This window comes from Tamandua tetradactyla, chromosome 12 (genome assembly GCF_023851605.1).
Source record: "Tamandua tetradactyla isolate mTamTet1 chromosome 12, mTamTet1.pri, whole genome shotgun sequence".
In the NCBI taxonomy this organism is placed as follows: domain Eukaryota; kingdom Metazoa; phylum Chordata; class Mammalia; order Pilosa; family Myrmecophagidae; genus Tamandua; species Tamandua tetradactyla.
Genome location: NC_135338.1, coordinates 96,447,346 through 96,459,789, shown reverse-complemented (window position 1 = coordinate 96,459,789; position 12,444 = coordinate 96,447,346). Strand labels below are relative to the sequence as shown.

Sequence of the window (12,444 nt, the reverse complement as noted above, 5' to 3'; positions counted from 1 at the left end):
TCCTATTGGAATGGTTTGTTCTAATAGCTCCGGAGCCTGAGGGCCCCCTTCATTCAGATCCCGCGCTGCTTTGTGGGAACATAGGGTTGGCTGAGGACCCGGCTGGGAGCCGCGGTATATTATGGGAAGGGTAGAAAGATGGCGGCGCCCGTAAGGAGGTCTCTGCTAGGGGTGGCCCGAGGCTGCCGGCGGTTCGAGGGGTTCTTGGCCAGTTCCTTGCGTTTTCGCAGTCTGGCCGTCGCGGCCACATCGTCGACCAGGGAGTCCCCATGGCGTCTGTTGGGTGCGGTTTGCCTGCAGCGGCCACCGCTAGTCTCGAAGCCGCTGACCCCGTTGCAGGAGGATATGGCGGCTCTACTTCAGCAGGTAGCACTGAAGTGCGGGGCTGGGGCTTCCAGGTGACGTGAGGAACAATAAAACATGCGGGACCAGGTTCGATCTTGATTTCCACACCGAGTAGTCTGCGTGACCTCGGGCAGCTGTCTTCGGTTCTCTGAATATCAGCATATTTATTTGCAAAATGGACGTAATAACACCTGATGTTCCTAATATCTTGGTAAATGTAACTCAAGTACGTTACTGAATTGGTACGATATATAATAGGTAGTTTACTCCTTCGTTTTCTTTAATATCACTTTGAACGACTCCTTGGAAATGCTCTCCTAGTTCATTTAACACATTAGGGGTGCGGTGGGGAACAATACAGGCCCAGTTCCTGTCATAGAGATCTTACAGTCTGGAGAGGAGAAATGTGATGTGATGTGATGATCGTTAGGAAAAAAGGAAGTATAGAAGCAGTGGTCACGTCTGTAAGATGCCTGTGATAAAGCTTACTCTACTTTGCCTTATAGGACTATTTTTGTGAGGGACAAGTGAGGAAGCGTGAGAAAAAATTGGCTGTAGTAAAAGGTGTTATGTTTTCTCCAAATCTGAGATACTTTGGTCTTGGGCTACTGAGACATAGGCTTCTCTTCTATGCTTTTTGTTGGGTTTATTTGTTCACGTACTCACTACAAATATTGAGCGCCCATGATGTGTCAGGCACTGTGCTAAGTGCTATAGATGCAGTGGTGAATAAGACATAACTCTGGTTTTCGGGAAGCTTCAGTCTACTAGACAGGGGGATCAGTCAATAACCAAATAGTCACAGGACTACATAATTGTAGACTCTGATAAGTGTTGCAAAGAAAAATACCCTGAAAGAGTGTTTAACTGGGAAACCAAATTTTGATTTTGTGGGAGGTATCAAGGACTATCTTTCCAAGAAGCTGATATTTAAATTGAGAGCTGAAGGATGAGTATAAATCTAGAAGAGAGTGAGGAAAAGCATTCTAGAAAGAAGAAATAGTATCTGTAAAGTCCAAGAGACAGGAAGGTCCCTGGTGAGTGAGATTCTGATTAAAAACTGACATAATTGAATTCTGGTAAGGGCAGTGCTTCTCTCAGCCCTCTGTTCTTTGTAGCAGGCTTGATCCCCAATCAACATTTTGGCAAATGTAACTCAAGCCCAAAGAGCAGGTGTCATTTTTTTCTTTTTCTGTTTCCTCTCTGTGTGGTATTTTGATTGTATGTCTGGCTATGTTGGGAGGTGTTCTAGTTTGCTGCCAGAATGCAACGCACCAGAGACGGATTGGCTTTTAATAAAAGGGGATTTATTTTGTTGGTTCTTCAGAGGAAAGGCAGCTAACTTTCCACTGAGGTTCTTTCTTACGTGGAAGGCACAAGATGGTCTCTGCTGGTCTTCTCTCCAGGCCCCTGGGTTCCAACAACTTTCCCTGGGGTGACTTCTTTCTGCATCTCCAAAGGCCTGGGCTGAGCTGCTAGTGCTGAGATGAGGAATGCCGAGCTGCTAGGCTGTGCTACATTGCGTTCTCTCATTTAAGCACCAGCCAATTAAGTCAAACGTCACTCATTGCAGCAGACACGCCTCCTAGCCGACTGCAGATGTAATTAGCAATAGATGAGATTCACGTACCATTGGTTTGTGTCTGCAGCAACAGAAATAGGTATGCTCACCTGGCCAAGTTGACAACTGAATCTAACCAACACATGTCCACCCCTTGTCAACTTGGCAACTTCAAGCATCACCTTAAACAGATGTAAAAAATTCTCTTGCTGTGGACCTGTGAATCTCAAAACAAGTCTGGTGCCAATAAGCAAAGGAGGATATTCACAGGATACAGATTTTCATTTCCATAGGGAGGAATTGGAAGAAACACAGATGTAAAACCTGCAGGGCAAGCGCCATGGGATTTCAAAGTCCGAAAGTCATTCATCCTTGGGCTATAGGAAGTGGCAGTCTCTTCCAAGGGCCTATGCAGTGGCCGGCCTCTTTCCAAATCAACCTCGGGAAACATCGAGGAGACCACCTCTGGGCTCCACTCTCTCCAGGCATCAGGGCCACCCCTGGGCTCTCTGCCATTTCTGGGGCACACGCTCAACCCCTCCACATGGTGGCAGCCAGGCTGTCCCAGTCCTCCAAGGAGCGTGCTCTGCCTTCTCCAAGGCCTGAGGCTGCACAACTCTTCCACTGCAATGAGAGGGGAAATTCATCCTCGCCCTTCAGGGTAAACTCACCCTCTCCATGTATATGGGTGAGTCCACTCTCCTGGCCCAGGTTTCTTGGCTTCAGACCCGAGCTTCCCTGGTTCTTACTCTGCAAACTCCAATCTTTCCCTTTTGTGTCCTCCTTTGCCAAAATTGGCAGTGGTTCCATTTACACCAACAGTCTCTTCAAGCCCTCCAGGACTTCTCCATCAATCTCTTCGCGGTTCCTCCAAAGTCTTCCCCTTAGCCATCCAAAACACAGTTCCAACAGATCTGGCATTTGCAAACTGCAGCAGCACCCCACTCTCCGGTACCAGGAGGTAAACTTCTGAGCCTGTTGATTGTGTTACAACTGTTCTATTCTTTTTGTTTTTTATTCTTTTAATTTTCCCAGATTGAGATAGAGAAAAGTCTGTATTCAGACCATGAGCTTCGTGCTCTAAATGAAGCCCAGCGACTGGCAAGGAAGAAAGCCGACCTTTACGATGAAGATGATGGACAGGAAATATTGATGGTGCAGGATTTGGAAGATATGTGGGAACAGACATTTCTACAGTTCAAACCTGGAGATCGCGTAACAGGTTTGTGACCTTTTCAGACAGCAAGAGGGAAGAGGAAGAAGGGTGTTCTGATTCCAAAAGAAAGGACAGTTGCTTAGCCCCTTCTTTGTCTTTTAAGTTACATATTTTCATGTGGGTTAAAAATAATGTCTTTTCCCTGTTCCTTACATCTTATCTAATATAATTTTTTGAAGGCTTGTGTTATTTATTTAACTTTTTGTTTTTATGAGAGTTTTATTGGTCCACTTATCTAGTATTTACAGGGGCCAGAGGAGTTGGGTTGTGCTTAGCCCAGGGATAGGCAGCTGCCACACCTGCCAGCCCCACCCTAATTACTATATACAGATAAGGGGCCGGCTGGAGTCACCTTCAAAACTATCTGGCAGGGGCCGAGGGGTGGTTTGGGGCCTCAACTCCAGAAGGAGTGCTGAACCCATTACTCCTTAGCATCAGTCCCTCAGGGGACGTGGAGACTCCAACTGGTTGCCTCAATTCTGGTCTGTCCCTTCCCTGAGTTCCCTGCAGAGGCTGAAAAAGCTGGCATAGTAGGAAGAATGAGTGGTGTCAGCTTCCTACAAGCAGTCCTGTGTCTGCTCTCCCTAATGAGATGAAGTCATGGTAATACTGAGGGGCTGGGCAGAGGCTCTCCTGAACCTTCAGGCTCCAGGGACAAAAATCAGGAGCCCAAGGAGTCCCATGGCCAGAGGCACGACATTGAAAGCAGAGCGCCCTGAGCCCTGCTGCAGTGAACAGTCTCAACAAACCCACCTAGAAACAGTTTAACACTTCTCTCTGTTCAGACTAGAGGACCCCAGCAGGCTGCTTATCCCATCCTGCTCTGACATCCCAAACTCAGTTCGGTCTAACAGCTGGGTCCCTGAGTGTGGAGCCCTACCAAGAAGAATGAAGAGAGGAGGCGGGCTTCCTCATGACAACAGGCTGGCGGGTGGGGTTCGAGCTGCAGCACCCAGTGCCCACCCACGCCCCCAGCTAGAAAGACCTGTGTTATTCTTGAGTAGGAGCTGAAAGTGTTAGGGTAGCCTTTTCTTTCTCTGTTAAAGTTTGTGGATGTTCTCTAAGTTTAACTCCTAATTTGGGACTAGGGGTGAGGAAGGGGGAGTTAATCCTTTTCCCACTTATCTCCTCTGTTTTCTTGAAATCTATCCTAAAGAACGGCTTGGATTCCCTTCTCCCAGTTTCACCGACGAAGACTGAAGAATAGAGAAAATAGGGGCTAGTCAGTAATGTGTCAAAACCAACGCAGTGGTCCTGTTCTCATTAGTATGGACATTTCCTCTTTTTCAAAGGCTCAAAGTATTTTATGTTTCGTTCCTCAAAAGGAAAAGTTCAGCTCTTGCTTTCCAATTCTTCTCGTTTCTTTAGGATTATGAAGTGAAATCTGAAAAGAGGTCAGGATTGAAGAGCTTGGCCAGGGTTATAATTTGATTATAAGCTCTTTGAGGGTAAGGATTGTGGCTCTACCTTAAAGAAAGAAGAATACGGAGCTCCTTGGTTCTGACAGATCACAGAAAAGACAGATCCTTTTGCCTCCTCTTACATGTTTTCTCAGTAGAAGCCGATATGAAGGACGACCGAGCCTCGCTGCATCGGAAGCTGGATAGGAATCTTGTCCTTTTGGTCAAAGAGAAGCTTGGAGACCAGGATGTCTGGATGCTGCCCCAGGCAGAGTGGCAGCCCGGGGAGACCCTCCGAGGAACGGCTGAGCGAACCCTGACCATACTCTCAGGTGAGTTCTCTGCCACCTCTAGACCCCATAAGACTCACTTCAGACGACAGCCAGAGGAGTCACAGGCTGTTTGTGACAATGGATATAAGTTGGGGGAGGGGGAAAGTTAATGGAAATTTTAATGTTTATAAAAATTGCAGGTATGAAAATCTACTTAAGGATTTTCCCTAGGCCAGGTGAGAGTCTGTCTTTGTTCAGCAAAGATTTTCAAGTTTAGTACATTCAAAATTGATGTTTTTCTTATTCTCTTAGCCTGCTCCTCTTCTTATCTTTCTAGCCTTGCTTTTTGGCTCCACCATTTATCTGTTTAATCAGCTGCTAACATGACCTTATCCTGGCATTCCCAGGTCCTTGAGTCCTACCTCAAGTCCTACCTGGTTTGTTCTAAATGCTCTCTTAATTCCCACAACTGTGATGGTAGTCCCTCTCACTTTTCACTAAACCAGGGTTACTCTGTCTCAGGAATACTGACATTTGGGACTAGATAATTCTTTGTCTTGGGGGATGTCCTATGTATACCAGCATCCCTCGCCTCTCTGCACACTAGATGTCAGTAGTCCTTCCTCTCCGCCACCTCCCCAAATTGTTACAACCAAAAATGTTTCCAGATATTGTCAGAGATCTCCTGGGTAGCAAAATTGTAGTGGTTATGAACTGCTGCACTAGATTAATGAAGGAGATGCCCGATGAGTGGGGCATCTAATAAATCAGTGCCCTTGCCTTTTGTCTCATGTCCTTCTGTGCTGCCAGAATAAGCTTTCTAAAGCAGATCCCTTGTCACTTCTCTGTGTAAAATCCTTAAAAGGTTTCCCATAAAAATTCAAACTTTCATGCACAACCTACAAATCCTCTTTTCTCTGGCCTGATCTTGTCATTCTTCTGTCTGCTTCTCATGTATGTGTATCCTGAGTTCTGTCGTAGCAACCCTTTTGCATTCCTTGAATGTGGTCTTTTATGCATGTCTGCTTTAGGGTACACTTGTCCCTCAATGGAATGCCTTACTTCTCCCTGGACTGACTGCTCAGTTTTTAAGGTGCAGCTTATATGGAACCTTCCCTGAATCCCCAGGTAAAGAGAGTTGTTTTCCCTCTAGGCTCCTGTAGCACTTTGTGTATGCTCTTACTCACTTTCTCACTTTGCTCAACAAGCGTTTACAATGAGCTCTCCAGGGCACTGGGGTCACAGTGATAAACAGGATCCTACCTATTCTAGTTTGCTAGCTGCCGGAATGCAATATACCAGAAATGGGATGCTTTAAAAGGGGGGAATTTAATGAATTGCTTGTTTATAGTTCTAAGGCTGAGAAAATGTCCCAATTAAAACAAGTCTATAGAAATGTCCAATCTAAGGGATCCATCCAGGGAAAGATACCTTGGTTCAAGAAGGCCGTTGAAATTCAGGGTTTCTCTCTCAAGTGAGAAGGCACATGGCGAACACAGTCAGGGCTTCTCTCTCATCTGGAAGGGCACATGTTGAACACGGCGTCATCTGCTAGCTTTCTCTCCTGGCTTCTGGTTTCATGAAGCTCCCTGGGAGGCATTTTCCTTCTTTGTCTCCAAAGGTTGCTGACTGGTGGACTCTGCTTTGTGGTGCTGCAGCATTCTCTGCTCTCTCTGAATCTCCCATTCTCCAAAATGTATCCTCTTTTATAGGACTCCAGTAAACCAATCAAGACCCACCCAAATGGGTGGAGACATGTTGTCCCCTATTCCAGTTTAACAACCACTCTTGACTAAATCACATCATCCAGGGAGATGATCTGATTGCATATTCAAACATACAGTATTGAATAGGGATTATTCTGCCTTTATGAAATGGGATTTTGATTAAAACATGGCTTTTCTAGGGGACATGCATCCTTTCAAGCCAGCACAGTACCCTTGCTCTCTAGGCGCTGATGTTCTATGGAGAACACCCGCTTTCACTTTTTCCATTGCACTGTAATTGTTTACTAACACGTTTCTCTCCCCAGCTAGAACTTTGAGTCCCTTGAAGGGATGGACAGCGTAAAATGAGTAAAAATGGATTTACTCATTTTTGTGATCCCAGCTCCCAGCAAAGTACCTGGAACTTAGGAAGGTGCTTGCTGAGTGTTGAGTAAGTGGACTGGGTGGTATAAGTGCAGTCATGTTACTGGTCCTGCCACCGACACAGGCACCTGTTAACAGGACATCAGCAGACAGCATGCGCTCTCTCCATCCTTTCATGTTAGGGAATTCCATAGCATGCAGGAGAGGCAGCGAGACAGAACGGGGTGGATGAGGTCTTCTCCTCTCTCAGTTTCCTCTCCATCAAATGGAGGCTGGCAGCCAGGTTTCTTGTCAGGATCGTGTGTTTAGGTGCTCAGCCCCCGACTCACATCAAACAGTCACGTGACGACTGATGCGTGCTCTGCTCCCCTCCTGTGTGTCCTGAGGACCCCTTTCACCTCAGCACTACACTTTCCCCCTTTTTAACGCTCCTGGTGTAAATGTAAGAGGAAATAAAGAAAAGGTATGTTTACATTTAATAAATCATATGAAATGCATTGATTTATTAGTTTGCCTATTAAATTGGCACTCTGCTCCCACACTTGCTGAGCATTTCTGCAGAGTGGAATTCCTAGAGGTGGAATTAATGGGTCAAAGGTGTGTATACATTAAAGCTTTTGATAGGTACTACCCATTGTCCGCCAGGATGTATTTAACAGTTTACATTTTCTACAGCAGTGTATGAGAATGCCTGTTTGCCCACACCGCACCAACTTATGAAATGGTCTTTTTAAATTTTTGCCTGTCCAGTCTGTTAAAAAATGATCTCTTTTGGATTAGCACTTTCTTGATTGTTACTGAGATCAGTCGTCTTTTCATATGTTTGTATTTTTCCTATGAACTGGCTAGTCAAATCCTTAGCTTATATTCTAATTGGGCCGTTTGTCCTTTTTTTTTGTTTTTTGAGAGAGTTCTTTGTATTTTTTAATCCATTTTTTTCAGATTATAGAAAAGAAATGCATATTCATTGAATTAAGCTTGGAAAATTATAGAAATATTGAAACATGCTAATATAATTCCACTACTCACAGGTATCCACTACTAATATTTTATAATGTAGGTGAGCTTATACCATTTCTTCTAATGCTAACAGTTAGTGTTTTTAATATTGAAAGAGATAATCCAGGTTTATAGTATAAAAATATCAAAAGTGTCTAATAAATGTAGTACAGAATAAAGAAGTAATTCTCCCTCTTTAGATGCAGTTACCATAGACAGTTTTTTTGTGTATCCTTTCAGAAATTTTCTTTGCATATACAAGTACAAATGTTTCTGTATATTTTGTTTTCCTTTTTTCCATAAAATGGAAGCATACGAACACACAGTTATATACCTTGCCTTTTTCTCTTATACATAGCTTTTAAACTTCTTTCCACATGAGCACATAAAGACTTATCTTATACTTTTATTTTTTTGCATGGTTAGGCACCGGGAAACAAACCCAGTCTCAGGCATGGCAGGTGAGAAATCTGCCACTGAGCCACCATCGCACTGCCCTCTTACACTTTTTTTGAAACACCAACATACCATTTCATGATCTATGTGTACTGTGATTTGTTCATCTAACCTGTTGCTTTTACAAATAAAGCTTCACAGTACACCTTGTATATTCATCTTTACTCACGTGGGCAAATAAGTAAACCTGGAAGGATAAGTTCTGGTAGTGGAGTTGCGAGGTCAGAGTGTATGTACAATTAAAATTGATAGCTCTTTGCCCACCAATAGCAGTTATACAAATTTACACCTTCACAATGTGTGCAGGAGAACCAGTTTCCCCTTAGCCCTCACAGGCAGTGTAGAGCCAAAAGTATTTGAACTTTACTAATCTGATAGAAGAAAATTAGCATGTTTTGGTTGTTTTAATTTGCATTTCTATAATTATTAATAAGACGGTGTTTTTTAGTGTGTTTATAAGTCATTAATATTTATTTTCATGTGGACTTCATGTCCATGTGATTGGTTCATTTTTCTTTTGGAGTTGTTGGTTTTTCCTTATGGATTTCTAAGTGTTTCTTAAGCCTTAAGATATTATTCCTTTGTTGAATGTATTGAAAATATTTTTTCTGTTTTTTCACTTTGTTTTTGACTTACTTTATGCTTCATTTTATCTTACAGACAGTTTAATTTTTATTTAGTCAAACATAAGTCTTTTCTTTTTGGTGTTTTAAATTTTGTGTCTTCCCCTCTCCAAAATGATATGGAATTTGCCACATTTTCTTCTAGTACTCCTATGTTTCTTTTTTTAATGAAAAATCTAAAATTACTGAATAATTCAGCAAATATCTAGTCACGTCACCACCATCTGGAAAAAAAAAGGTTTTTATGGAAATTTTAAATTTCTATTCTTAAAAAATCTTTGATCCATATGGTGCCACTTTTTTAAATACAGTTTTTATAGTGAAATATATAAAAAAAAACAATAATTTTCAAAGTACATTTTAATAGGTATAGAACAGATTTCAAAGTTTGTTATGGGTTACCATTCCACATTTTTCAGATTTTTCCTTCTAGCTGCCCCAAAATGCTAGATGCTAAAAGAAATATCATTACAATTATTCAGTAGTCATACTTGTTTGTTAAATCCTGTCTTCTCTGTTATAACTCCTCCTCCTTTGATCCTACTCCCAACCTATAGGGATCTTTGGGTTGTACCCATTCAAACTTTTTCATGTTGAAAAGGGGTGTCATCAATATAGACTAGAGGTATAGAATTAGTTGCTATTCTTCGAGAGGCTGGCCCCTCTGGGTTTCAGGATTTATCTGGCCTTGGAATCCTCTGGAGGGTACAGATTTCAGAAAAGTAAACTTAGTACATGAAACTTTTGTAGAGTCTCAATTCGAGCCCTGGGTGTTCTTTAGGGTTAATAGGAGTGATGTTAGTTGGGGTTTGGCAAACTGTGGCAGTTGGAATCTAATGAGGCTTGCCTAAGAGTAGCCTCCAGAATAGCCTCTCGACTCCATTTGAACTCTCTTAGCTACTGATACCTTATTTTGTTACATTTCTTTTCCTGTTTTTAGTCTGAAAGGTACCAGGGCCAGGCTCAACCCTGGGAATCATATCACCCATTGTCAGGGAGACTTTCACCCCTGAATGTCATATCCCACATAGCGGGGAGGGTAATGATTTTCCTTGCAGAGTTGGGCTTAGAGAGAGAGAAGCCACAACTGAGCAACCAAAGAGGTTTCCTGGAAGCAACTCTTAGGCATAATTAGTCTTAGCTTCCCCACAGAAGTAAGTTTCTCAAGGGCAAGCCTCAAAATCAAGGGATTGGCCAATTAACTTGGGAGTCCCTAATGTAAAAGAGAGTTGATTCGCACGGTGTCATTTTTGATGAGAAGAATGAGATGAAGGTCCAGCTACATTTTTCCTATATAGATAGTAAGTTCTCCAGATGCCATTTCATCCATTGTTTCCCCATTCCTTTATTATAGTTCACAGGTACTGTCTCCCAGTATCATTTTGCATTTTATGATGCAAGCTTCCCTGGGGAAGTTTTGCATGGACATATCTGGGGTCCTGTTATGTTATCTATGTGACACACCTTTTAGAAGGTGGATGACCTTTGCTTTATAGATAATAGTGTCCTGGTCCTTCAACAGCAGATGGTGAGAGGGCTGCATCTAGGACCTGGATGATTTGCTCCCAGACAGGTGTTGCTTTAGCTGCACGACTGACTTCCATTCTCAATCTGGGCTCCATGTGTTGGAAGCATTTGGACTGAGAGGAGGAGGAGGCTCTTTTCTGGAATGACTCTTGCCTTCCCTCATAGCAATTGCTTTTGCTTCAGGAGGTAGGAAATGGCTCCTGTAGAGACCTTAGGTGATTTTGGGTCTCCTAAAAAAAAGTGGATCTTCTATTTTTTTCTCTTTTCCTCAGAAAACAACATGGAAGCCAAGTTCCTAGGAAATGCACCCTGTGGCCACTGCAAGTTCAAGTTCCCCCAGTCAGTGCGGAAGGATTATAACCTCGGGGCAAAAATATTCTTCTTCAAAGCACTTCTTCTGTCTGGGGACTTTTCCCAGGCCAGGGAGAAGGACCATCATGTTTGGGTCAGTAAGGAGGAGCTGGGTGACTATTTGAAACCAAAATACCTGGCCCAGGTGAGGAGATTTCTCTTGGACCTCTGATGGACTGCGTTGCATGTGGACAATGTGCAGACAAGTCTAGGATTGGGACCTCAAGGACATTTTTGTGGTTCCCCCATCTTTGCAGGGAATATCAAGCAGCAAACTGGATTTTGGGAAATAAATGAATTAATCATCATGTTGGTCTCAGCTGATGTGCCCTTGGAGGACAACTTGGCTTCTTCCAGTGAGAAGTGAGCCATCTCTTGGGGTGCCTTTCCTCTTTTTCCCAAGCTGGTATTGAGTATTACATTGCTTTACAGTGACTCACTGGTTTACTGGGTCCAGGAAAGAGAACAGAAGGAAATGATTCAACTATCCTAAAGCCTTGAGATCTGTGGAAGGTTCTAGGCTCATAAGGAAAAAAAAAGATGGTTCTATGTAGTTTCTCATCCATTTTCCATATTGTTTTTCCTTCCTTTTCCAGTTGAAATGAAGTTGTTTTAATCCAGCCTAGGATATAGTACCTTTCTTTTTCTTCTTTTGAAACCATTTCATATTTAAAATAATTTAATCTCCTGTTATCTGTTTTGAGACAAGTCATGTGAAATAAGCAAGTCTCTGTTTTACAAATGGAGGAATTATGGCCTGATTGTGATTTGGGCCAGAGTAATAAGGCAAGACCCTGGTGGTGCCAGAGGAGAACCCTGATCCCTTGTGCCTGAGTTGGGGCTCCTGGCCCTATAATGTGTGGCCTGGACCACCCCTGATCCCCGTATCACATGGAAGGCACTCAGCAAACATCTGCTGAATGAGCGGAGGAGTGAGGATCTCAGGCCCACCCATCTGCTCAGAACAGAGGCTCCATAGCAAGGCTGTAGTCCTGGGTCCTGGTTTCTCCTGAGACAGTGTTCTTCTGGCTTAGACAGGTCGGTCTGTGTGATGTGAGCTTGCAAAATGGGATTTCTGTTTCTCAGTCACATGTAGCCTTGTATTCTTACCCATAGTCAGGGAAATTGCTTTCTGCCACCAAAATTTAGGTGCTTCACCCAAATAGTCCCTTCCTTGATTTTACTTCCTGCATGTGTCCTCTCTTCTCTCAAAAACTGAGGGCAGCTTCTCCTAGCTTTCCCTAGACGATCACAGGGCATCTGGGCAGTAGGAGGGAGTAAGGGCAGCCTAGGACTAAGAACGTTCTTTCTTTTCCTGGGTTTTGAAGTGAGCTTTTTATGTGAACTGTACTACATGTTCTTAGGGCCTCAGTTACCTCTAACAAAGAAGGGAAGGAATCACCTGGGTGCTTTCATGATCATTAGAAGATGGTGCATTTTGGTACCGCATTTTGTATATAATGGGAAATACGCAATTGGTAAATGGGAGAAGTGATAGTAGGATAACCTGGTCTTAGGTTGATTCCTATGAGATTTTCCCTAGGACGTTAATGCTTGAAATGATTAGAACAAGGCAAAAAAAAACCCAAACATTTTATAGAAGT

At 43.2% G+C, this 12,444-nt stretch overlaps 1 protein-coding gene across 2 annotated transcripts; it reads left to right on the top strand.

Annotated features, from left to right (window-relative positions):
* The first annotated feature begins 67 nt into the window (after nucleotides 1-67).
* On the top strand, nucleotides 68-11,460 carry MRPL46 (mitochondrial ribosomal protein L46). Of its 2 annotated transcripts, none has more exons than XM_077124154.1 (4): nucleotides 68-366; nucleotides 2,942-3,128; nucleotides 4,681-4,854; nucleotides 10,762-11,460. In XM_077124154.1, exons 1-4 carry the CDS (start codon nucleotides 139-141, stop codon nucleotides 11,010-11,012), a joined length of 840 nt encoding a protein of 279 aa, XP_076980269.1. In that variant the 5' UTR covers nucleotides 68-138; the 3' UTR covers nucleotides 11,013-11,460. The 2 variants fall into 2 exon arrangements, with proteins under 2 accessions (XP_076980269.1, XP_076980268.1); XM_077124153.1 differs by having other exon boundaries at nucleotides 4,678-4,854.
* The last annotated feature ends 984 nt before the right edge of the window (nucleotides 11,461-12,444 follow it).

Coding starts and splice junctions, on each gene's coding strand:
- MRPL46 (XM_077124153.1), top strand. CDS start 139: ATGGCGGCGCCCGTAAGGAGGTCTCTGCTAGGGGTGGCCCGAGGCTGC. Junction 367..2,941: donor TGGCGGCTCTACTTCAGCAG/GTAGCACTGAAG, acceptor TAATTTTCCCAG/ATTGAGATAGAGAAAAGTCT. Junction 3,129..4,677: donor ACCTGGAGATCGCGTAACAG/GTTTGTGACCTT, acceptor ATGTTTTCTCAG/TAGAAGCCGATATGAAGGAC.